Consider the following 25,986-nt stretch of genomic DNA (forward strand, 5'->3'; position numbering starts at 1 on the left):
ATTATTAAATTTGTGAAAACTATTTATTCAATACATTAAAAGAGTAGATTACATAAATTGAGAAAGTGAAAAATATACAAAGCTTATTCATCTTCATCACCAAACAGTTGCCAAATTTTTTCCATTAAATCAGCTTTCAAACGAGCATGCTTCTCTTGATCTCGAACTTCTCTGCGCATGCCTAACATATCACCAGCTTGAATACATTCTCTGCTTGTCACCTTTGAACTTCTGCTTGACTCTCCTGATTCGAACTCAGAAGTATTTATTTGAGCGTATCCGTGTCATTCGTTCTCTACTATCATATTGTGCAATATGACACAAGTTCTCATTATCTTACCTATCTTTTCCTTGTCCCTTTTTAGAGCTGGGTTTTTAACAATTGCAAACCTCGACTGTAATACTCCAAAAGCCCGTTCGACATCTTTTCTGGCGAATTCTTGCTTTTGTGCAAATTTCTCGGCTTTAGGACCTTGAGGAAGTGGGATGGATTGGATAAATGTTGACCAGTTTGGATAAATTCCGTCAGTAAGATAGTAGGCCATACGATAAGTGTGGTTGTTGACCTTGAACTTAACTTTAGGCGCTCGACCATGTAAGATGTCATCAAAAACAGGTGACCGATCAAGAACATTGATATCGTTGAGTGTACCTGGTAAGCCGAAAAAAGCGTGCCATATCCAAAGATCTTGTGATGCCACTAGGGCTGGGTTCGCGGGTCAACCCGCCCCGCATGACCCGCCAACCCGCGGATCGACTCTATTTTTTAAACTCAAAATTCCGACCCGCATAACCCGCGAAAGAAAAATCGTAAACCCGCACCCGCCCCGCTAAGATTGCGGGTAACCCGCGGGGCTCGCATATAATATTAAATTTAATAAATAATTATTTTTTTTATCAATTAATTACTTTTTATAATAAAAATTATACATTTATAATTTAAATTATATAATTTTCATTAATTTATATATTTTTTACATATTTTTATTTTTATTTTTATTTATTTTAAAAAATTTTAGAAAAAATAATATTTTTTTTTATTTTGCGGGTCGGCGGATACCCGCGACTCAAATTTGGTTGACCCGCACCCGCCCCGCTAAAAATTGACTCAACCCGCACCCGCACCCGCATGCTGAAATTTGTAAATCGATCGACCCGCACCCGCCCCGCGGCGGGTCAAACGGGGCAGGACCCGCGGGTAATGACCCAAATTCCCAGCTCTAGATGCCACGGCTTATAAGACAATTGTCGGCTTTCCAGAACCCCGTGTGAACTGACCTTTCCAAGCCGTTGGGCAGTTTTTCCACTCCCAATGCATACAGTCGATGCTGCCTATCATTCCCGGAAACCTCAGTACCTCTCCAACATCGAGTAATCGTTGAAGATCCTCGGCTGTAGGGCTTCGTAGATATTCATCTCCAAACAATAGTATTATTGCATCAGTGAAATTTGCCAAACATAAACGTGCTGTACTACAACCAAGTCGGAGATATTCGTCATATGTATCTCCCGATTGACCATATGCCAGCATAGTTATAGCTGCCGTACACTTTTGAAGTGGAGATAGTCCGTTCCTTCCGCAAGCACTTCGTCTTTGCTGAAAGTATGGAACTTCATTACTTATACGTTCCACAATGCGAAGGAACAATGATTTGTTCATTTGAAAACGCCTCCTAAACATTTCCGGTGGGTATGTAGGATTATCATTGAAATAATCGTTCCATAGCTGATTGTGTCCTTGTTCCCGAGCTCTTTTGATATAAGCCCGTCTTTTGGACTTATTGGGGTGACCATGAATCACTGAGTCGATGTAATTATCAACAACTTGGTCGACCATTTCTTCTAAGGCTTCATCAACTTCATCACTTGATGAGGAAGACATTGGTGGGTTTTTTTTTCCTAAAAAAGAAAAGGAGATTTGTAACTACAATTTCATTAATTGTACATATTTCTATAATTCTATTATATGATCTTCTATCAAAATCTTTTTTTTTTTGCATTTTTCTATCATATTTTTAATTGTACATTTCTATAATTCTTTCTAATTTTCATAAACCATATTTTCTTACCAATCTTTTTTTTTACTTCTTCCATATTTTATTTTAACTATAATCTCTTTCTAATTTTCATAATCCATTTTTCCTTAACAATAATTTTTTTTTTTACTTCTTACCTTGGTAACTTTTTCTTGTATGTTGTTTGTTGTTGAAGGTAGTTGCTCTTGTATGTTGTTTGTTGGTCATGGACTTCACTCGATCAAGAACATCCTAGTTGAATTTAGTTGTTGTAGTTTGTTGTATGTTGTTGAATGTTCGTTTTGTAGTGAGAAAAGAAACAAAAACAAGACAAACAAGTGCAAGAGAAACAAGAGCAAGAGAAGAAATGGAAGATAACTTTGATTAAAAAGCAGAGAGTAGAGACTTCATTTATATAGAGAGACATAGAGTTATAACATAGTACACCCGTGAACTGGTTTAGTACATCCGTGAATCAAGTTCAGAGTTACAACAAAAGCATAATACATAGAGAGACATAGTACATGAGTGACCTGCAGTGTAGAAAGAAACAAAACCTACACTTTCCCGTGAGTAAACCGCAAACAAACAAAGGTAACGACCACTAAGATTGACCTGCAACAACCTAAACTTCCAACCCGTGACCTGCAACACTGTCACCTCCAACCCGTGACCTACAAAAGAAAAGATAACATAATCAGTAAAGCAAAGCAAGGAAATACACATCAACTACTCAAGAAAAGCAAGGAAATACACACAATAGACATCAAAGCATTTCAGAGATGAGTTTATTCTTGAGAGCCACTTCATTATCAGAAAGTGTGTCTATGTTTTTGGCTAGCAAACGATCAAGGATCTTTTGTCTGGAAATGGTGTTTTTCTCAGCTAGGATGCTATGTATATGATCATAAGCTGCTTCATTTGGCTTCTTACGTTTAGCAGCTTTGCTAGCCTTAACACCAGGAGGTCTAACCTCTTCCTCCTCCTTAGGCACCGCCTCCGCACCAGCTTCCTTCCTATTCTCCTTCGGCTGAGAGTGTGACCTCCACTTCTGATCAAACCGAAGTTCCCTCCAGCAATGTTCAAGCGTGAACTTGAGATTGTAGTCATTGAAATAGATGTCATGCACAGTCTTCATGACATCATTTTCACTTTGCCCACTCGCTTGCTCCTTCAGAGCGGTTTCATGGGAACCCACAAACCTGCAGACCTCTGCATTCACCCTTCCCCACCTCTGCTTACATTGACCCCACTCTCGAGGAAGGGAGCCACTGAGCTGAGGACTAGAATTGAAATACGCCTCAATTCTCTTCCAAAAAGCCCCTAACTTATGTTCATTACTAACTATCGGATCTTTGCTGGTGTTTAACCAAACACTGATCAGTACAAGGTCTTCTTTGGTTGACCACTTTCTCCTTTCCGCTGGTTTAACTAACCCGGGTGAGTTAACAGCAGCCTCAGCAGAGTCAACGTCTATTGGACTACTGCTATGCGAAGCTAATAGGTTAACAAACCCGGGAGCGTGAAGGGAAAAAGGGTCCATGTTTGAGGGTTTCGTGTTTTTGTTTTGGTTTGAGGGTTTCGTATTTTTGTTTTGGTTTGAGGGTTTCGTGTTTTTGTTTTGGTTTGGTGGAGTTACTATGTTTTTAAACAAGTTTTACGTGTGAAAAGAGATAAAATTTAACTAACTATACCAACCAAAATTCATTACAGAACTACTACATAGTAATGAGCACTCAATAGACATCAAATCAGGAGAAAAAACAGCAAGTTTTACGTTTCAAAAGAAAGAAAATTAAACTATCTCTACCAACCTAAGTAAAATTCAACATTAATCACAGCAACCAACCAACCAACAATCAATGTGTCGATTTTATAATATTTACTTGTACTTCTAGTTCTCGTACTAGTTTAGTTTATGTCTAGTTCTAGTTCTACAAATCGTTATACTTTTGTTCTACTTCTAGTCCTACGTCTACTTCAATCCAGGGATAACAATGACCATAGATATAGTTTAGCTGACTCTAACCTTTCATTGTCAATCGAAACAGACCTTCTCGAGGGAATGGACCTGCACAGTGAGGTCATAGACCGCCTCATTGAGTGAATTAACTTGTTCCTGGACATGGCAAAAGTATAGGACATTTGTGTTAGTAACTGTATTACAAATACAAGGAAAAAAAAATTTACAGCGATGAAAGAGCTAAAAATGTTTGACTAACCTCAAGTCTCTCAAACTGTTTACTAAGATTGGACACCCCCAGCATCACCTGCTCAGCCTCTTCCACCCGTTTAGTTAGCCTCTCGAGCTCCTCCTGCACACCTATCACCCAAAGCTGACGATAATGGAGCCCATCAGCCTTGGTTATAACATCAAGAATGATCAGATATACAACTTACAATATAGAACATAAAGAATGATCAGATTATGATATACAACTTAAACTGAAGTTTAACAGAGGAGACTTTACCTCGTAGTTTCTGCAGGTGAAGAACCGGTTCCCAGGAAGAGTGTCGTAGTCCTCCTTCCCGCGCACCTCGTTAATGAGTCTCCCACCACACAGACACCTTTTAGGAATACCGTACTCAGAATCCGCCACGAAACTTAACATGTTGATGTGTTCGTGTTGCTTCTTTGAATGTCTTCTATCTTCTTCCGGATCCATCTGTCAAATAAATCAAGATTTTGTCAAATAATTACTCGTAAACCACAATCACGATCTATAACCCTAAACCCATCACTCGATTTAACCCATAAAACGAAACCCATCACTCAATTTATAAACCCACCACTCACCCATAAAACGAAACCCTAATTGGATTTCAAATCTCAGAAAAAGAACCCTAAATCAAAAAACAATCACGATCTACAACTCTTGATCGAACCCCATATATCGATTTAGATCCCTTACTCGAAACCCCTAATTTTTTTTTCGAAATTGAATAATTGCTTCCCACCCCAAATTCGACCCAATAAAGCTATAAACCTACAAGGTACTCACCTACGCTCGTGGATAGAAGAGCTCGTCGTCGATTACGTGGAGAAAATCTTCGGGAATCGTCGTCGCACGAAAAGTCACCTCTCACGGTGAAACCCTAGTTTTTTCAGAGAAAGGGGAAAATGAGAAGAAACACGACGTGACCCGACTTTCCTCCTCCTCAACGCGGAACGCTTGACCAACCAGCGTATGCCGCGTGGCAAAATCCGCCCCTTACGGGTTCATGCGCAAGGCCCGGTTCATCAAACTAATCGCATTTTTCTTTTTTTTTTTAAATCCACCGGGCCTAAGATTTCGAACCCACGAACTTGTTATAAACCGCTAATGCGGATGGTCTTAAATTAAAAGGTTGACAAAAATTCAAAAAAAACATACAATAACGGTTAAATCTTTTTTAAGCCCATCATGGGCCCAATGGAGATGAAAAAGTCAATTTTAGCCTAGAAACAATGAAGCAAATTTGAAATTTCAAGAGAGAGAGAGGGTGACGCTAGAAGCCAAATATTCCCTCTGCTTCTTCCACAAATTCAAAATCACACACACACAGATCCTCCTTCCCTGCAACTACAACCTTCTTCTCCGAGCCTCCCTACCCAGAAAAAAATGGCATCTCGATACAACTCTTACGATTCAAGATCATCCGTAACTTCCTCAATCCAATCAGATCCGTCTTCCTCCGCCGAATTCAAATCCAGCAAGGCCATTGTCAGATCCAAACCTTCCTACTTAACCAAAACAGCTAAACACGATGCTAATCCTGGGAACCTCACTTGTATGATGAAGAAGCTCATGGACATGAAGAAATCTAATCCCAAGGGCAAAAGGGTCGAGCTTGTGATTCCCCATGAACTCAAGAAGCTTGATACTGTTCGAGGAGGAGGAGGGAAGGGTGCATTGGGAACGCTGCAGAGGAAGCTGTTCGGGAAGGAGAAGGAGAAGGTGAAGGCTTTGACAGAGGTTAAAGGGAACACGAGGACTCTCTCTATGGTTCTGCGAAGCGAGAGGGAGCTCCTGAGCATGAACAAGGACCAGGAGATTGAGATCTCCGAGCTTAAGTTTCAGCTTGAAGAGAAGAACAGAGAAGTAATTGCTTCATTTATTCACTCCTCTCTTTAAAAGCTCGATTTTTAGCCGTTTAGGGGTTTTGCTTCAGATAGGTTCATGAAGAGGAGATTAGTATTAATGGGTTTTGGATAAAGCTGAGATTTTTTTTCGTTGTGCAGGTGGAGAAGTTGAAGGATCTATGTCTGAAGCAAAGGGAGGAGATAAAGTCGCTGAAAAGCGCACTTTTGTTTCCAGATGGGATGAACAGCGAAATGCAGGAGCTCAACGAGGCGAGGCAGATCATCCCTAACCTTCAGAAGCAGGTTCTTTCACTCAATGGCCAGCTCCAATGCATTGCTCAAGACCTTGCCGAGGTACTTTTGCTTCTTCTTTTTGTGTTTCCCTGATTGGTGGATATCATGTGATGTAGAGGGAGCCTTGTGTTAGTGAGCTACCTTAGTTGGTTTTGTAGTGGATTAAGCCTTGTTCTGACACTTCACATTTCATAAACTATAAGCCGAGTCAGTTATAGCCAAAGAGCTAATTTATCTTAAAAGGAAGTTCAGGCACAAGAGGGCTCTGGTCTAGTATATTGGGATTTAGATTTGAGACATCTCCAGTAATTACTATCTCGGTTGTTAAATAGTTTCTGTTTCCATTTTGATCATCCATTCTTCTTGTAAACTGTGAAATCAAGGAGGATTAATAAAAGATAATTAATACTTTTTATGAATCTATCATGTAGCTTATGGGACTTGAATCTTGAGTATAATGAATGGTTCACTCTTGGGAAGTTTATTCAGGGCATTGCTGCAGCAACAGTTCATCACTATATATAGCTCTTAGTAGTATTGTCTGATATAAACACAATTGGGTTCTTTCTTATCAGGTGAAGGCGAACAAGTACATATCAGAAAGCTGTTACTGGCAAGCACAGACGTCTTCCTATGATTCACTGGTAAGCAAAATAGGATCAAAAGTACCTAACTTTGAAGAGTCTTAGTTTGGAAACCAACAATCTTATACTGCCAATGGTCTCATTATTATTGAATGCATAACAGGAATTCAGCTCAGGCAGCCCTGATAGATTGGCTCTGGAGGATCTGAATCCATGCTTAACCCCTTATGCCAAGAAGAAGCCTAAGGTAATTGCTTCTTAACCTTGAGAGACAAAAAGATCACGTTGTTGGTCATTCATTGGCTCACAAAGATAGACGGGGCTTAAAAACTTTTGATATGTCTTGCACAGGATTTTGAGAGGGTGGATTCAGCAGAAGAGAGCTTATCGGGGAGAAGTACTGTAACAAATACAGGAGGTAAAGGCAAATCTAGTTCAAAAAGTGTGAAGATGTCAAGGAGCTCAGAGGGAAAGGCAGGACGGAGATCAGAGGAGAGCAAAGGATGGCATAGGGGTGGGAGAATGTTTTAAGGTAAAACAAAAATGCAAGCTTGCACCTCCTTCTTTTTCCACTTTGGTATATGTGCATGTCTTTTGCTCTCATTCTCAGAGGGTAGTATGGTTTTGGTAGAATCATGTGGAGACATGATCCGAGACTGAGTTGAACAAGTTAAAAAAGTGTTATGTAAAATAGATGACTTTTTATAATAAAATAAGGTATTATAGATGAAGAGAGATCAGATTTGTTTAATTTGCATTGTATTCTTCCAATTTGATGACCACATGATAAAATCATCATTAGTTTTGTTGTTAATATACAATAGACGTATTAACAGAGCTCATCAAAGACATTAGACAGAGCAATATCTATACAAGTTTTATAAAGAAAAAAATTCTACTGTTTTACCAATAATCGTTATTTTTTTATACAGCTAACAATGACATTTACCTATGTAACAACTGCTCCAGTACGAGTATGCAATTTTACATAACTTAAGTATGAGGATTAGATAAGAGGAATATTGTTGATTTGCCAGGTTCTGGTCAAATGCTGATCCCATGCTTTAATGCTTATCGTTAGAACATAGATATTTTTAAAGAAGAATGGTATTCCATCCATGATTCATAGTTATTACGTCTCTGGCTCCTACGTAAGCGTTTCTTGTTTGAACAACGTCAGCCTTTCTTTCTTCGTGGGTGATTACAGTTTCACAGAAGTTGCCTTTGTGCCAATAATTTTACATTTGTTTTTTCTTTTGGCTTTAGTCTTTCTTTATAGAACCAAAAAGAGGGATTGGCAAAGTGAATAAATAAAGTAGTCCTGTTCTTCTGTCCATCCATGAGTTATGACAATTATAATACTTGTAAAAGGGAGTTGCAATATTACTTCAAACTATAGTTGAATACTATAGAGAGAGGAGGCAACTGATTATGTAAAAGTTATTTTTAATGGAACATTTATACGAAAAACCCCAAGCTGTTCAGTTTTTTTCCTGGTAATCAAGCTGTTCAGACTTTGTCGGAAGAAATTGCTATGTCCTAAATATATGTCGAGACAGAGTGGAATAGGAGATCGCATCTCTAGAAAAATGGGACGACAATTCATACTTTTCTATCACATCCCTCTTCTTCTTTTTGTTTACCTTTCTATCGCTTCTGAAAATGCGAGAAAGAAAAAAGAAAACGTGTTAATTTAAGGATTTGTTTCTCTATTTATAGTCATGTTTCTGTTTCGTCACCCTTACAAAACACAGTCTGTGGGCATAATTCTGCCATGCAATTCACATTTTTGTATCCATATATCCAAACATCTCTTTACAACAATAACTAACAAAACATTAAATGGAAAAGGACAGGTGTCAGAAAGTAAGAGGAGATTAGGAGGTTCCACGAATGTCCTTAATATCTAGGCCCTGGATTTTTCTCCTACGTCATATGTGATGTAACGCAAACGCGTTCTCTACTCTTTTTCCTCTTTAGCCCTTCACGTTACTCTCCTTTTTACTATTTTGCCATCTGACCTCCGTATAAGGTTTACAGATTCTGAAAGATATTTAAAACGAAATGTACACAGTACACAAAAACAGGGTCGTGCCTAATTATAGGTCAAGCTTGGAGACCTGTTGTGTATAAGTATTTTAAGGGCTAATTTTTTTAACAAAATGTGGTTAATTTTACTAGTTTTTATCTAATTTTTTTCCTACAAAGGGTTGGAAATTCAATTATTTGCCCCATAAATTTTAATGTTTTTCCATGATAAGTAATTGAAAGGCCAAAAATATATTTTGTGCTTAGGAGCCCAAAAAAATGAGGTACGGCCCTGCACAAAAGTCTGCCAGTTGAATATTCATATGTGACAGAGATTGTGTATTATTTTCCAAGGCCAGAGTTACAGGGCCAGCCCAAATCTTGGAATGGTAAAAAGAATCAATGGATATTTGTTTGTGTGGGCAATACTAATCTAAATATATGCAATTGATAGAGAGGCGGAAGCTATTAACGTCAGGTTCAAGAATTAAAACTCTAAATCGATAACTTGTGTTTGAAGGTAGTTGTAACAGAGGGCGTGAATACTCTTCGCAGTGCTTGAAAGCTCTTTAAAATCAAACTCAATAACTTTATTAGTCAAATCGTAACCTACAAGAGGTTGAATACCTCGTTTATATAAAGCTCAAAAAGTCACGATCCTTACGGGATTACGTGATTTCCTATTGCTAAGATAAAAGCACTTTAGATAAAAATAAGTAAACTTAACATAAAGATAGAAAAGGAAAGTCCTAATTGGAAAGGGAGTTGTGATCGGGAACTATCACAGGTTGCGCTGCATCAGGTCCCCCCTAGTTGGAAAGATTCGACCACGAATCTGGATTATCGTTATCACCATGATAAGGAGAAAGATGCTTGACATTAAACACATCCGAAGTTTGGAGATGAGAAGGCAAACGAACACGATATGCATTTGGATTGATACGTTCATTGATCTCGACAGGGCTAATCTTTCGTGACTTCAATTTGTTGTACTCACCCGCATGAAGACGGTCCTTGATGAGGAAGACCCATACGAGCTCCCCCAGTTCGAAGATCAACTCTTGCTGCTTCTTATCAGCATCACGCTTGTATCAAGCAGCCGATATAGACAGATTATCACGAGTCGACTGGTGGACCTGTTATAACTCGGTAACAAAATCAACGGCCTCGCCATGTAGCCTTGTTTTGTAGGGTAACAACGTAAGATCAAGAGGACCTCGTGGTACTATGCCGTATACGACCTGAAACGGAGAATAACCCAAGCTCCGGTTTAAGGCATGATTGTGAGAAAACTTGGCTTGACTAAGCTTGACATCCCAACTCTTAATATTATCACCGACCAAACAACGAAGTAAGTTTCCAAGTGAACGATTAGTCACCTCCGTCTGCCCATCTATTTGCGGATGGTACGCAGTACCCATATCCAAGCTAGTGCCTACCAACTTCCACAAGGATCTCCAAAATGGCTTAAGAATCTAGTGTCCCGGTCGGAGACAATAGACAAGGGTAAGCCGTGTAACTTATACACCTCGCGAAAGAAGAGTAGAGCAATATTGACAGCATCAGAAGTCTTCTTGTAAGGCACAAAGTGTGCCATCTTAGAAAATCTATCGACCGCCACAAAAATTGAATCGAAATCCCTTTGTGTTCGCGGTAGGCCAAGAATGAAATCCATACTAACATGGGTCCAGGGCTGTGTTGGAATTGGCAAAGGAAGATATAGCCCCGCATTAAACGCATTTCCCTTCGCGAGCTGGCACACGCGACAACGAGAGACGAACCGTATAACGTCACGCCGCATTGTCGGCCAGAAATACGATGAAGTTGCAAGGTGGAGCATACGATCACGTCCCACATGCCCTCTATTATGCAACTCTTGAATAATTTTCAAACAGACGCTGATGTCTGGAATGCATAGGCGAGGTCCCTTGAACAGGAAACCATCGTGGATGGTATAATTAGTCAAGACTCCGGCCTGGGCGTCCCCCCACAAACGACTAAAGAAGCCATCGGTTGGATATAAATCCGACAAAGATTGAAAACCTGCAATGGACGTACACATGACAGTAGAACTGTATAACGTCGGCTTAAAGCATCGGCCACTTTGTTGGTTTTGCCCGATTGATGTCGAATGGAGAAAGTGAACTGTAGTAGAAAAGCAATCCACGAAGCATGCCGTGAAGAGACTTTAGCTTGGCTATCAAGATGACGCAAAGCATCATGATTAGTGAATAACACAAAATCTCGATGGACCAGATAATGTTGCCAATGTTTGATAGCTTGAATGATCGCATAAAACTCTATGTCATAAGTGCTATAACGTGATCGAGCACCAGCCAGCTTCTCGCTGAAATAAGTGATCGGACGGCCTCGTTGGCTGAGTACTGCGCCAATGCCGAGTTTAGATGCATATGAAGCTCAAAGGTTTTTGTGAAATCAGGGAGGACAAGAATGGGAGCTGTTGTAAGCTTTCTTTTGATCAATTCAAACACCTCAGTCACCTCCGGAGTCCAAAATATTTCCCGCCTTCATACAGCTGGTAAGTGGCGCCATAACACTACTAAAGTGACTCACAAAATGTCTATAGAAAGACGCAAGGCCATGGAAGCTGCGTACTTACGTGATCGTCTTTGGGACTGGCCATGAGCGAACGGCTTCAATCTTGGACTGGTCCATTGACAAACCCTGTCCGGACACCATATAACCTAAGGAAAGAACCTCAGGAACTCCAAACTCGCATTTGTGGTTAGCCGCAAAGAGTTGTTCAGTTCGTAGAACTTGCAATACGTCTCATATATGAGTGATATGATCGGCCGCCGAAGAACTGAAAATTAAGATATCGTCAAAATATACAACTACGAACTTGCCAATAAAGGGACGCAGTGCTTGGTTCATAATGTGCATGAAGGTACTAAGAGCATTAGAGAGACCAAAAGGCATGACGAGCCATTCGAACAATCCTTCTCGGGTTTTGAAAGCAGTCTTCCATTCATCACCCGTACGGATTTGTATCTGATGGTACTCACTCTTCAGGTCAACTTTTGAGAATATCATTGCTTTACCAATTTCTTTTAGCAAATCGTCGAGTCGGGGTATCAGAAAACGGTTGCGTACTGTAATCTTGTTAATGGCCCGACTCTCCACACACATACGCCATGTTCCGTCTTTCTTTGGTATGAGAAGAGCGGGGACGGCACATGGAGAATATGGCCCTTACGGAGTAATACTTCTACTTGGCATTGAAGTTCTTCGTGTTCGTCCGGACTCATTCTGTAATGAGGTCGGTTGGGAAGTGTTGCTCCTGGAACCAAGTCGATCTGGTGTTGAATATTCCTCAATGGCGGTAGGGATGTTAGCAAGTCGCCTGGGAATACATCATGAAACTCGTCGAGGACTGTCTTGATGTCACCATGAAGACTTTGGTGATGGGAGATGGTAGCAACGCGAATGCCATTCCCTCGGCTTTGAGCTCGGATTTGAATGACTTATACAAGCAAAGCAATGTTGCTTTGGTTTTTGACGGCAAATGAGCTGGAGATGGGACCTTGGGGATGGACGTTAGTGGAGTCACTGTTTCTTTAGACGGAAGAAGCAAGATTATGTGATTGTTCCACATGAATTGGTAAGTGTTGTCGGCTCCACTATGCATTACCTTGTGATCAAACTCCCATGGCCTTCCAAACAATAAGTGGCTAATGTCCATTGGAGTTATATCGCAGTAAATCCGATCCTTGTAATGAGGTCCAATGGAGAAGAAGACGAGTGCTCGTTCGGATATACGAACCGTAGCGCTATCATTAAGCCACCCCAGTGTATAAGGTGACGGGTGTTTTTCTCTGGCCAGGCCGAGTTTTGTGACAGCCTCGTCGGATATGACATTCCGACAACTGCCTGAATCAACGATGAAGGTGCATACGCGATCATTAATCATGCAAGTAGGAGATGTTAGTGCAAAGCCATTGTTCATCATGTCGACGAGGAGTGATGCATGACCGGCGTAGCACCAGCATATGACCCACGTCACCCGTCATCGGAAGAGGCATGTATTTGTCATCTTTGTCTTCCTCTTGGGAATCGTATACTTCCTCGTCATTATGTTGATCCTCTACGATGAGACCCCTGCGTGTTGCGTGTGGACAAGCCGTCTGTTGATGTACGTGCTCCCCACATGAATAACAACGGAGGGCGTTTGGGCGGTTTGACCGGCGAAGTGTTTGCTCTTCCGGTGTAGGTGTTTTGCCCTCATCGGTTGCATCTTTTGCCGGTGTTGTGTTACTTGTTGCGTCCTGTTGTTTTGGTCGAGATGAATTGTTCCAGTTCGATGAACAGGATTGCTGTTCAAACGTTGCAGCGCGCCTATGCGTCGCCCACGGTTGTCGGATCAAACTGAACCATAGCTGTTTGGAGCTGTTGTCGGAGACCTCCAATAAAGCGAGAGACCAATTGGATTTGGCTGTCATGTATCTCTATGCGAGTTAGTAACAAGGAAAATTCTTCTGCGTATTCATCAACGCTGCGACTTCCATGCCGGAGATTTTGTAGTCTATTATAAATTGTGCGCTCATAGTTGTGCGGCAAAAAGGTTTGACGCAAGTGTTTTGTGAGCTTTTCCCAGGTCTAAATTGGAGCCTTTCCGGTGCGTGAACGGGTTGTTTTAAGCTGTTTCCACCAAGTCGCCGCATGACTGCGATATCTCATGGCAACGAGAAAAACTTGTCGTTCGGGAGGGACTTGCTTAAAGTCCAAGATCTCTTCAACGGCAACCATCCAATCAATGAGATCATCTCCTTTTAAGCCGCCATGAAACTCGGGGATGTCGACTTTGAAACCGTTCTCCCACCGATTATCGAAGTTTCTTCGGTGTTGCAAATCGTCTCGATAGACTTGCCTATGACGGTCATCTTCTTCTTCTTCCTCATTCGCGTGTATGTCCAGGTCGCGTACGTTACCAAGTTGGTCGTGGCGTTGCAGCCGTTGTTGGTGTTGGTGAAGAGGCTGTTGCTGCGAAGAAAGTTGACGTTGGCGTTGCTGGTGAAGCGGTAGAAGTTGTTGTTGAGGAACAATACCCGGTTGCTGGTTTTGAGGTTCCAGTCGGTTGAGTAATGTTGTGTTGATAGTATCCAAACGAGTCGCCAACGATTCGCCCAATTGTTGAATTGAGGTCTGCATCGACGTCTGAATGGTGGTGGCGAGAGCCGTTTGCATCTCGATAATTAGTGCTCGTAAATCACTCATATCTTGAGATGTTCCTTCTGTCGTTTTCTTAGTCATTGAGAACGATAGATGAAATCCTGAAACATACTGATTCTGATACCAACCGATAGAGAGGCGGAAGCTATTAACGTCAGGTTGAAGAATTAGAACCTTAAATCGATAACTTGTGTTTGAAGGTAACTGTAATAGAGGGCGTGAATACTCTTCACCGTGCTCGAAAGCTCTTTAAAACCAAACTCAATAACTTTATTAATCAAATAGTAACCTACCAGAGGTTGAGTACCTCGTTTATATAAAGGTCAAAAGGTCACGATTCTTAGGGGATTACGTGATTTCCTGTTCTTAAGATAAAAGCACTTTAGATAAAAATAAGTAAATTTAGCATAAAGATAGAAAAGGAAAATCCTAATTGGAAAGAGAGTTGTGATCGGAACGATCACAGGTTGCGCTGCATCAGCAACATTACAGCCTATGCATACATTTTTACGAAGATTTCATTTATGATTTTTTTTTTGTGTCATCGATTTCATTTTACGGTTCTTTCCACTTTTCTAACAACAAATCTGGGAAATTTATGACAGATTGGAACTTAAGTAGCTCGAACTGTGTACGGGTGCTAATTAGTAACTATTCATATGGAGAAGTATCTAGAGTCGCAAATTTGAAAATCTGCTGTAAAAATGTGAAAATCACTATTTTACATGTTTTTTTTTTGTCTCTGACCCGAAAAAGAACTACTGCATATATAGGTTTTGAATTCTTTAGAACATTTTCAATGATATTCTATTTTTCGTTCGAATTTAGAATAAACTCTATTATATAATTTTCTTAAAAAAATTGAGTGAACCATTGAAAATGATCTTAATTAATAATACCAAACACAAAAACATTTTATCGATTGTCAACAACTTTCATTAGAGATAATTTGTATCAATCAGAGCATACCAAGCGAGCACATATTTGTTTTCATTGACGGTATTGACAACTTAAGGCAGCATACTATATAAAAGTGACCAATTAGTCTTCAACACAAATTGTGATTAAAAAACAAAAAAAAAGTCTTCAATGCAAATTTCAAAGGTCGATCAAGAAAAATAGTTTTTTTTTCAATTTTGGTTTTACTATATACAAACAAAAGCATAAAAATAAATTAAAAGTACGACTTCGGTACCTTATATTATATTTATATTCTTACACGCTCATGGCTATGTATATAGTTTTTTTCTTCTCATATGTCACATTTGTTTTGGTATGCTGTATCCAGAAGCTTGATATAATCCCATTTTCATTAGTTTATAATAGTAGCGTGTTTGTTTGGAGCACTATGTAGTTTTATGTTATCAAAGACGAAAGATATCCCTATATAACTTCATAGAATTTAGTGTAAAACTCGATTTTCTTGTAAAAATAAGATGTTCATAAATGACTCTAATTTGAGCCAAAAATGTCAATCAATTAAATTTTAGACAAATTAAATGGTAACAGTATAATTAAAAACAGTAAAGAATTATTTTACAAATTTTGATTGAAATGGTATTCTCAGTCTCTAAGATTATAATGCTATTAATTATTAAATACAAGACGCTTTCAATTAAAAATAATATGACCAAATCACATACTGCTTTATTCATAAATGTAAATCCGAAAAGAACACGACATATATCAAACAATAACTTAAATTAGTAAGATGATAATCGATCTCTAACCTCTACAATTTGAATAATTTGATCTCTTGTGTTTTCTCAAGAGAAATTTTGGTAAATCTTTCTATAAGTCTACTAAATGGTCGTGAGGTGGTTGATTGAGAGAGTTTGTTATCTTTAATATCAGCAAGTAAGAAGAACAAAACAGAGTCATTCCTGATCTAATATGTATGGGCAGCAAAGTCTTATATGATATGGCGAGAAAGGAATGCAAGACGACATGAGGAGACTCCAAGAACACCGACAAATTTGATTAAAAAACTCACATTCAAGTGAAGAATCAAATTCTCTTTGAGATCCACTAAAAACCGGGACTATGCAGAAAGTATACAGCTCTGGTTAGCTACAAGAAAATAAACAAGTATGGGAAGTTTTTTTTAAATTCTGAATCACGTTAAACAACTTTGTTGTTGTTGTACAAACCAATTTTCTAAGAAAATTATTTAACATCCATTCACAAAAAAGCATGTCATACGAACAAAGTAACATTATATTCTTAACGCAACATTTTTTCATGCTACCATCTATAGTAGTTCTATAATTTCATTAAACATTATTTAAGTGTATTAAACACCTAAGAAATAAAACTTCACCTCATTAAAGTCAGTATTTTTGGGCTATTTATGAAAACTATAGGAGAAAAAAAAGAAGTAATCATGGGAAGCGTAATTAATGAAGAAACAGTAGCTTAGCTACAACTGCCGTCCAAAAAGTCAAAGGTCATAGTGGCATCTTAAGTAAATAAATGGAACAAAATGGGCATTTAATAGGTCCATGACAATTTATATCCTCTTCTTCCTCAACAAGCTTTAATTCTCGAGTCTTCAAGCAAACCTCTTCTTCTCTCTGTCCCCTTCCAACAACAAAATCCCTTCAGTCTATCTCTCCTTAAGGTTAGCTTCCCTGATGATCTATGCACACTGTTTTCTCTTTTGTTTCTCATCTCATACTATTCAGCTCCATTTGTTTCTGTATTGTTCAAAATTGCTCCTTTTTTTTTTTTTTTTTTGTTATTTTAGGCGTTTTGATCATAGGGTTTTTTGAATCGTAGCTTTTACTTGCTTGTTGATTGTTCGTTCGGTTTGAAGGATGTGACTCGTTTGATTTTGGGGATTATTAATACGCAGTAGCCAAAATCATGTGTTGATTCTAAAGTACCAAACTTTAAACTGATTGATGTAAAAAATCATGACTTGAAACCTTAATTTGATTCTTTTCAATCCAATAGTTGAACCCCTGATTTAGGGTTTGACTTCAACCTTGAAACAGATTTGGTTTTTTTCTGTAGAGAGAGAAAGAGAGTGGGAAGCTTCTGTTTTTGGTAATATGAATCTTATGGCAGTAACAAGAGAACCCATCTTTGTTTCCTGAAAGATGCTAGATCTGTTTTTCTTTTTCTTCTGATGACCCCTAGGCTCCCTATGATTTGATTGTGACTTGTGACTTGTGAGCAGACTCCAAAGGGGATTTGAGTACCCTTTTTTGTCGCATACGTTTGAGTTTGTTTGGAGATGACGCGTTTTTGGAACTAGACTTTATTTTTTTCACTTCAATCACAAACTAAAGTTTCTGTCTTTAGTTGCTTTACTCTGTTAGTAGCTCACTTGTCCACTTCCCTTCCTTTATATGAAGACAGGTTCGGTTCAAACAAAAGAGAGAAGGACATTAAGATAAAAAGACAATCGATCAGAGACGGTGCGTGTTGCTGAGTTATTTTTTCCAAATGCAAACGTCTCAGAAACATCACAGTGCGGCTGGACTGCACATGCTGTATCCTCAAGTCCACTGTTCACCTCAGTTCCAAGTCATAGACAACAAGAAAGGCTTCTCTGATACCCCATCCAAAGAAAGCTTCTTCACCCTCGAATCCTCCACTGCTTCTGGTCCTCTTCCTTCCTACGAGTCCCCTTCCGTGAGCATCACATCTGGCCGCAGTCCGTTTTCTCCTCAGGCCTCATGCATCTCCGACCTCCATCCTTCCCCTGAAAACATCTACGGCTCTCCCTTGAGTGGTGCGTCTTCTCACGTCTACGATGAAGCCCATGTCAAGAACAAGATCCGAGAGCTTGAGGTCTCGCTGCTGAGTGTTGATCCCAAAGTTGAAGAGTACTCAGGCTTCAGCCCCGCTGCTGGAAAGTCATGGAACTGGGATGAGCTCTTGGCGTTGACTCCACAGTTGGACTTGAAAGAGGTGCTGGTTGAGGCAGCTCGGGCTGTCTCTGAAGGGGACTTCGCTGCAGCGTGTGGTTTCATCGATGTCTTGGAACAGATGGTGTCGGTCTCGGGCACTCCGATCCAAAGGCTAGGTACTTACATGGCGGAAGGGCTTAGGGCGAGGCTTCAAGGTACAGGTGGCAATATCTACAGAGCCTTGAAATGCAATGAACCAACGGGGAGGGAGCTCATGTCTTACATGGGAGTTCTCTATGAGATCTGCCCTTACTGGAAATTCGCGTACAATGCTGCAAACGCTGCTATCTTTGAAGCAGTGGCTGGGGAGAAGAGAGTCCACATCATCGATTTCCAGATTGCTCAGGGATCACAGTACATGTTCCTCATCAATGAGCTTGCTAAACGCCCTGGTGGACCACCGTTGCTGCGTGTTACAGGTGTTGATGATTCACAGTCAAGGTATGCTCGTGGGGGAGGGCTCAGTTTAATAGGTGAGAAGCTTGCAGATATGGCGCAGTCACGCGGCGTACCGTTTGAGTTCCACGATGCGATCATGTCCGGGTGCAAGGTGCACCGGGAACATCTTGGTGTGGAGCCTGGCTTTGCCGTCGTTGTGAACTTCCCTTACGTGTTGCACCACATGCCTGACGAGAGCGTGAGCGTTGAGAATCACAGAGACAGGCTGCTTCATCTGATCAAGAGCCTCGGACCGAAACTCGTGACGCTAGTGGAGCAAGAATCCAACACCAACACTTCTCCCTTTTTGTCAAGGTTTGTGGAGACGCTTGATTACTACACAGCGATGTTCGAGTCAATAGATGCGGCGAGGCCAAGGGATGATAAGCAGAGGATCAGCGCGGAGCAACACTGCGTGGCGAGGGATATAGTGAACATGATAGCGTGCGAGGAGGCGGAGAGAGTTGAGAGACACGAGGTGCTAGGGAAGTGGAGGGTGAGGATGATGATGGCCGGGTTCATGGGCTGGCCTGTCAGCTCATCCGCAGCGTTTGCAGCGAGTGAGATGCTTAAAGGTTATGACAAAAACTACAAGCTAGGGGAAAGTGAAGGAGCGCTCTATCTCTTCTGGAAGAGGAGACCCATGGCTACATGTTCCGCTTGGAAACCAAACCCAAACCAGATTGTGTAAGGACATGGTGGTGAACTGACAGTGGATGAAGAACAAGAGCACAACACACACATCTGTCGCATGTAAAGTTTTGAGGATGTGCAATGTTGTTTATAAGTTGTAACAAAAACTATGCAAATCAACTAGTTATATATATATTTGTATACAAAGTAAGCCTGGTTGTTGTGGGATTGGGTGTTAGTAATGATATATAACCAAAGCACCAAAGCTTTAATTTAACCATTGTTCTATAATCTTCTGGAATACCAGATAGAGTTTAGTGGCGGCTGAACCAAAAGGTTATGAAGTTAAAAAAATTTAAGACCAAATCTACAAGGTCAGATTATGTTCTGTGTGATAAGCCTCTAAAAGGATTTCACCAACCCACAAAACCAATGGGTGAACAAAGTACAGGTCATCACCTCCATTTACTTTTACAAGGTTCAAGCTTCCTTTATTGCTTTTAGTTCTCCATATAATATAATAATAACAAATACTTTTTTTTTTTTTTTTAATGATCTTATCATTGAATCATCTAATAAGTTAGTAGCAAAACCATAAGACTTGGAAGCAAAGAAGAGAGAGTCTCATTTAGTTGAAAACTTATTTTAATTCAAAGAGAGATATTGAGTGACTTCCACTAATACAAAGAAACATTGGTTTGTGCAATGTTTTGCGGTTAAGCTATTAATTGCTGAGGCAACACCTTTTCACCCTATTGCTTTCAGTCTTCCAAGTTTCAGCCTTTCTCACTCTTTCTAGCAATCAAACTACATACTCTCTTGGATAATATATAGTTTTCATTCAAAACTTATCATAATTGTTATCTGTTGTTACCTACATTCATAGCCTTATCAATACTAATAAAGACAAAAGGATACAAGAGAATATAATTTTTAGTTTATATATAAAAAAAAGAGAGTTTTCACCTAATGAAATACTTCAATCATTTGAATTATCTTTATCCTTATGATTAGTGTCTTTATATCTGTCAATATGCTGCCTCTCCTTCCAACTCCTTTTGGCTTATTCTCTGCTTCTCTGCTTTAGACATTTATCTTTATTTATAATTTCCATTTGAGGTAGAACCATATCCCTTTTTCAAATTTTATTAATAAAATAAAATACATTGGTAAACGTTTGAACATGAAAAATATGCACTAGCCGGTAATTATGATGATGGGCCAAAATCTAATTTGAAAACTCTATGTGACTGAGAGAGTCAAATGAAAGTAATAATTTGAAAAAGAAAAAAAGTCAACAACTTGAAAGCATTTTAGAATTGAAGATAAAGAGGAAGATAATGAGTATGATGAATGTGAAATGAAATGGGTAGTGAAAGAGAAAGAAGAAGAGGGAAGGGTTGGTTACTGTCAATGTTGTGTTAATGTCAATGGCTTGAAATGGCGACGGTTGCTTGAGAATGAGGGAAAAAAAAAAGAAGTTTAGTAAGTTTAAAACTCTCTCTCTCTTCTTAAATGTCAATTCCTTTAAGGAATGGTCTATCTCTCTCCAAAAGCGTGTGTGTAACGCCTCCATTATCTCCTCTATATCATTCTTTGAACTGCTTAGACCAAAACTCATATCTATTATACTGCAACAAAGGAGGAGGAGTCTTTGAGAGTAAACATGACCGCAGGAGAAAACCCTTTTGCATCAAACACCTCTTCTCTTCAAAACCAGCTTAGAGGTTCTTTCTTTTCGTCTTATCCATCAATCCTTCTGAGTAGCTGCTTCATATTGAGGGGTGTGCTGCTTTCTTTTCTCTTTGCAGAAAAGGACAAGGAGCTATTGGCAGCTAAGGCTGAAATTGAGGCTTTGAGAACAAATGAAGAGCTCAAGAACAGAGAATTTGGGGAGGTATGTAAGTTAGCATAAACATGATAATTCCCATTTGTAAGTTTGTGATGATCTCTTCCACTATGTCTTACCTACAAGTTTTCTTGATCAATGTTATGTTTTCCATATTTAAAAACACTTATAACGAGTTTCTTGAGCTCTGCTGATGCTACTTGGTTGCGTGTTTCAGCTCAGGGAAAACGTTAGGAAGTTGGAGGAGAGACTTGGAGTCTCTAAGAATCTTGTTGAACATAAGGTGCGTTTACACTCAAAGACTTGTCATCTTTTGACTGATGGAATGACTAGAAGAATAAGTTAAGATTGTGACATGATTGAGGAAGAGCAGGAGGTAGAGATGAAGAAGCTAGAAGAGGAGAAGGAAGATGCATTAGCAGCACAGGACGCCGCAGAGGAAGCACTGAGGAGGGTTTACACGCACCAACAGGAAGATGATCCTCTACCCCTCGAATCAGTTATTGCTCCTTTTGAAGCTCAGATCAAGTTTCAAAAGCATCAGGTCTTGATTTCAAACTTGTTACCATCTCTCTTCTTGTGTGTGTTACAAAAATCATGTCTTGACTATAGCTTCTTTTGTCTGTTCACAGATCTTTGCGCTTCAAGAAGACAAGAAAGCGTTGGAACGGCTGACAAAATCAAAAGAATCAGCGCTTCTTGAAGCAGAGAGAATCTTGAAAAGTGCACTTGAACGTGCTTTGATTGTTGAGGAGGTTCAAAACCACAACTTTGAACTTCGACGACAGATTGAGATCTGCCAGGTAATACAAATATAGCATTCAGAGAAACATTTAAACCTGTGGCTATATATAAAAGCAAAAAAAACTTTGCAGGAAGAGTACAAGTTTCTTGAGAAAATAAACCGGCAGAAAGTGTTGGAGATTGAGAAGCTGTCTCAAACCATTGGAGAGTTAGAGGAAGCAATCTTGGCAGGAGGAACAGCTGCAAATGCAGTTCGAGACTATCGTCGCCAAATATCTCAGCTCAATGCAAGTGTTCTTTTATTTACATTCTCACATTTGTTTTCAAGAAACTCACAAGATTGTTTTCAACATCAACCAACAGGAAGAGAAGAGAACCTTGGAGAGAGAGCTAGCCAGAGTCAAAGTATCAGCAAGTAGAGTGGCTCTTGCCTTTGCTAACGAGTGGAAAGATGAGAATGATAGAGTAATGCCCGTAAAGCAATGGCTTGAAGAGAGAAGGCTTCTCCATGTAATTTACTGCTTTTTAATTTGCACAAACAATTACAAATTGATGAAAAACTGAGTTTTTTTCTGTTGAAATTTGTGTCTGTGTGTGCAGGGAGAAATGCAGAAACTGAAAGATAAACTGGCTGTTTCAGAGAGAACAGCTAAGGCTGAATCACAGCTAAAGGTGGATGAGTATATTATTAGTCTTGTGGTGCAAGTAAGTGTAGTTTCTAATGCTTCTAAGTGATCTAATACAGGAGAGGTTGAAGCTGAGGCTGAAAACCATAGAAGATGGCTTGAAGTGTCTAAACATGTTATCGGTCTCTCCAACAACTACAAAAGCTGAAAAGTCTGGCAAGATTTTAGGATTCTTGACTAGTGGTGGTGGTGGATCAAAGAAACGATCTACTTCTCAGCCAAGAGGCTCACTTACTGGTAGAATCCATGCTTTAAATCAGCCGATCAACAGAGGTGAAGAAAGAGATGGAAAAGAGAACTCAAAGGTTACATCAAACGGAGTAACTAATGTGGATGAAGAAGAAGAAGAACAACAAAGGAAAGCTGAGGAAGATGGAAATGAAGATATGGTTTCAGGGTTCTTGTATGACAGGCTTCAGAAGGAAGTAATTTCTCTAAGGAAAATCTGTGAGAGTAAAGAGGGTACTATAAATGCCAAAAATGAGGAAATCAAGGTACACTGCACCTTCTTGTGCTTGTATCATCTCTTTGACAATATGAAACCTTACTTAATTGGAAGTTAATATGCATATGTACACAGATGTTGTTGAAGAAGGTGCATGCTCTAACAAAAGCAATTGAAGTGGAGACAAAGAAGGCAAAGAGGGAAGCTGCGGCGAGAGAAAAGGAGAACGCATTGGCGATCTTGAATGAAGAGTCAAAACGATGCAGAAAGGCAAACTTACGGAGAAGGTTTGTATCAGTGTCTTTTGAGAAATAGAAACAGTTAAAACATCGAGACAAAGTTTATATTTATGTGTGCTATGATGATATGTTGTGCAGCCGTGTACACAAGCCATGTTGAATATCATGTCCAGTAGAGGAACAAGATGCTTCTGGGAAGGAAGATATCAAAAGAATATGGTCTTAACTTCGGTGTACATACTATAAGAAAATGAAACTGAAGCTTCAATTAAAGAAGAGATGTGTGTGTTTGTTATCTCGTTTGGATTGTAAATTATGTTTTTAAGATACTGAAGCAATACTACTTATCTCTCTTCTCCTATCACCTTGTTGAGTGATTAGCAATTATCATGACAATCTAAAAGTAAATCATAGTCTTCCCAATACAAGCAAAAAGATTTGAGAATGAAGTAAACATTATATACAAAAATAGACTAAGTTCTCTTTCTCTCAATAAGAGAGAAGGAACCATATAGAAAAATATCAAACATCAATCTAAAATCTCTATTTACATGGACCTCTGTGTAAGGTAATGTTGCCTGCTGTGTAGACTCGCAAACCGTTGGATGAGGAAACGAGTTTAATGCCTCTTTGAGTCTTGGTGGGAGAGCATTGATATGGTTTAGGAACAGAGAGTGGTTTGATGGAACAAGCCTTTTCTAGGTCATGAATTGCATGGAGATGAGAAGGAAGATCAATGGTGAATTGTCCCAACGCATTTGTGACAGCTTTGATCCATTTAGATCTCTTCCTATATCCAGTGTGGCACTTGATGCCAACTGTAGCACCTATATGTATAAGAAGTGAGAAGAGACTAACACCATGACATGGACTAATCTACTCATTGCTACTTGTTTACAATACTTACCAGGAATAGGTGAGGAGGAAGAAGAGAGAAGAGATGCAGTGACAAGGACGGAGGAGAGTTTGTCTTCGCCGTAGCCAGCCATCTCCACCATCTCCTTTCTGCTCCATCTCATTATATCCCCAGCTGCTTCACCCAAAGCCAACATGAATACCAAAGTCAAGCTGCTACATAATAAGAACCTCATCTCCATTTTTCAAAACTTTATAATATGCAAACAACTAGGATTAAAGGATATGTAAATGGAACAAGCAAGCATGTGTGTGTATATATATATATATATATATAGACCCACAAAGATGATGGATTGGTTTGTATTAAAATTTTAAGGATATGATGCCCTTAAGTTATTTTTTTATATAAATTAGAAAGGCTAAAACATCTTCCTTCATTTGACATTTATCTTCTCTGGTCAATTTGGCAGACTTTTTAATATATATCTCTTTATTTTGTTTGTCTAATCTTTGTTTCTTTCTAGATTTTCTTAATAATATGTTTGATCAATGTTTGATCAATATGGTTATGCGACGTTTCTTCTTTTAAGTTTGGAGGGATGGTCAAACCTGCCCCAACTGTTTTTCTTTTCTTCCAGACATTTGTAGCTTTTGAACAAAGACATTATCAATTTATTTTCTTCGTTTTTTTTGGAGGGATTTTGGTGGGTTGGTTATCAGTTAAATACAAAAAGTGTATCTGGATGATGTATCAAGATTATATACTTGTTATTTAACATTTTAATTGAATATGCATTAACTAGAAACAAAATAATCAGTTTTCTCATTTAAACATTACTTTTTGGATAAGAACCTGTTTTACAAATAAAAATTAAAGTAACAATATATATTTACCTATTTATTTTTAAAAATGTTATCTTATTTTGAAAATATAAATTTAATATTTTTGTTGATGTATCAATGTAATATTTAAAGTTTCTTTGTTTGTTCTTCCTCTTCGCTACAGTTAAATTTATTTTAAAAAGAGAGAAGAATCAACAGTTGTTGGTAAAATCCTTTAGCAAAAGAAAAAAAATCGTTGGTAAAATAATATAAAACAAAAACATTTCATATCAATACATAAAAAGAAATATTTAATAGTTTTAAAGATAAAATGTTAAGTTTTTTTTGGTTGATTTTTGGTTACAATATGTTGAAATATTTTGAAATTAGGTGCTTCGTAGGCAAATATGATTTATCTTACAAATACCTGTTAGTATACGCGTGAAAATATTGGTAAAGTGGGTTACTTTCGAATTTTCAATTTGTGTTTTGGGTCAGACGAAGTTTTTATTAGCCGAGTGGGTCAGTACACTTTTTGACCCTATGCAAGTCTTCTAGAAAAGACATAACACTCTTGATCAAGTAACGTATTCACCGAATTGTCATTGTCTCCTTTGAATTGTTTTCACACGTGAGAATTTATTGATCAATACAAAGTCTTCTTCCCCGTTATTGTTTCTCTTTCTTCTCCAATTTTCTCCAGAAACTTGTCTACATGAGAATATATTTATTCTGAGAACAATAATAAAATGAGTTTAGAAATTGCCAAATACAAAGAAGAATCAAGAAAAATTAAAAGAGTATTAACTTTCGTCGGAATCTAGACGTGATGACACGTTAGTTCAAAGAATGGAACAAGACTACAAGTTAGCTTTGCATTACCGATCCCCTCCGCCGCATCTCTTCCATATGTCGAACACTTTTTGGAGCTCTCAGATCTCATCCACAACGACGGTGGTCATCAAGTCGTTACATCTCCTGATCAGTGCCTCCGAGACCCAAGCTTATCTCCGCCGCATCTCTTTGTTTTCTCGATTTCAGATATTGATGTCCGTTTTCATGCTCCCAGATCTCCTAGACAACCTCCGGTAGCCTCGTTGAAGCTCCACTCGTCGCCTTGATCTTTACTCCGGTGTACCGTGAACCTCATCATCTCCAAACTCAGATCCGTGTCAAGTTTT

General features: G+C 39.0%; 6 protein-coding genes across 9 annotated transcripts; 3 read left to right on the plus strand and 3 right to left on the minus strand.

Moving 5' to 3' along the window:
- Window positions 1–1,234: 1,234 nt before the first annotated feature.
- Window positions 1,235–1,882, minus strand: LOC125579849. The gene has a single exon (XM_048743723.1). The coding sequence runs from the start codon at window positions 1,880–1,882 to the stop codon at window positions 1,235–1,237; it is 648 nt and encodes a 215-aa protein (XP_048599680.1).
- An 899-nt stretch (window positions 1,883–2,781) lies between these two features.
- On the minus strand, window positions 2,782–3,558 carry LOC106393746 (glutathione S-transferase T3-like). The gene has a single exon (XM_048743725.1). The coding sequence runs from the start codon at window positions 3,556–3,558 to the stop codon at window positions 2,782–2,784; it is 777 nt and encodes a 258-aa protein (XP_048599682.1).
- A 1,846-nt stretch (window positions 3,559–5,404) lies between these two features.
- Window positions 5,405–7,687, plus strand: BNAC01G21100D. Its single transcript, XM_013814443.3, has 5 exons — window positions 5,405–6,097; window positions 6,238–6,432; window positions 6,948–7,016; window positions 7,120–7,203; window positions 7,308–7,687. Exons 1-5 carry the CDS (start codon window positions 5,618–5,620, stop codon window positions 7,485–7,487), a joined length of 1,008 nt encoding a protein of 335 aa, XP_013669897.1. The 5' UTR covers window positions 5,405–5,617; the 3' UTR covers window positions 7,488–7,687.
- An 8,987-nt stretch (window positions 7,688–16,674) lies between these two features.
- On the plus strand, window positions 16,675–19,439 carry LOC106375866 (scarecrow-like protein 13). Of its 2 annotated transcripts, none has more exons than XM_013815876.3 (2): window positions 16,675–16,794; window positions 17,538–19,439. In XM_013815876.3, the coding sequence occupies exon 2, from the start codon at window positions 17,625–17,627 to the stop codon at window positions 19,218–19,220; it is 1,596 nt and encodes a 531-aa protein (XP_013671330.1). In that variant the 5' UTR covers window positions 16,675–16,794; window positions 17,538–17,624; the 3' UTR covers window positions 19,221–19,439. The 2 variants fall into 2 exon arrangements, with proteins under 2 accessions (XP_013671330.1, XP_013671329.1); XM_013815875.3 differs by having other exon boundaries at window positions 16,689–16,794; window positions 17,534–19,439.
- Window positions 19,440–20,633: 1,194 nt separating this feature from the next.
- LOC106375867 (microtubule-associated protein 70-5) lies at window positions 20,634–23,486 on the plus strand. Of its 3 annotated transcripts, XM_013815878.3 has the most exons (11): window positions 20,634–20,889; window positions 20,974–21,059; window positions 21,229–21,294; window positions 21,376–21,555; window positions 21,644–21,814; window positions 21,887–22,042; window positions 22,119–22,265; window positions 22,356–22,427; window positions 22,501–22,935; window positions 23,022–23,173; window positions 23,264–23,486. In XM_013815878.3, exons 1-11 carry the CDS (start codon window positions 20,829–20,831, stop codon window positions 23,283–23,285), a joined length of 1,548 nt encoding a protein of 515 aa, XP_013671332.1. In that variant the 5' UTR covers window positions 20,634–20,828; the 3' UTR covers window positions 23,286–23,486. The 3 variants fall into 3 exon arrangements, with proteins under 3 accessions (XP_013671332.1, XP_013671331.1, XP_013671333.1); XM_013815877.3 differs by lacking the exon at window positions 23,264–23,486 and having other exon boundaries at window positions 23,022–23,222; XM_013815879.3 differs by lacking the exon at window positions 23,264–23,486 and having other exon boundaries at window positions 21,385–21,555; window positions 23,022–23,222.
- A 164-nt stretch (window positions 23,487–23,650) lies between these two features.
- Window positions 23,651–24,410, minus strand: LOC106375868. Its single transcript, XM_013815880.3, has 2 exons — window positions 24,033–24,410; window positions 23,651–23,952 (listed from the first exon to the last, which is right to left on the minus strand). The coding sequence occupies exons 1-2, from the start codon at window positions 24,220–24,222 to the stop codon at window positions 23,669–23,671; spliced, it is 474 nt and encodes a 157-aa protein (XP_013671334.1). The 5' UTR covers window positions 24,223–24,410; the 3' UTR covers window positions 23,651–23,668.
- Window positions 24,411–25,986: the final 1,576 nt, after the last annotated feature.

This window comes from Brassica napus, chromosome C1 (assembly GCF_020379485.1).
Source record: "Brassica napus cultivar Da-Ae chromosome C1, Da-Ae, whole genome shotgun sequence".
Lineage (NCBI taxonomy): Eukaryota > Viridiplantae > Streptophyta > Magnoliopsida > Brassicales > Brassicaceae > Brassica > Brassica napus.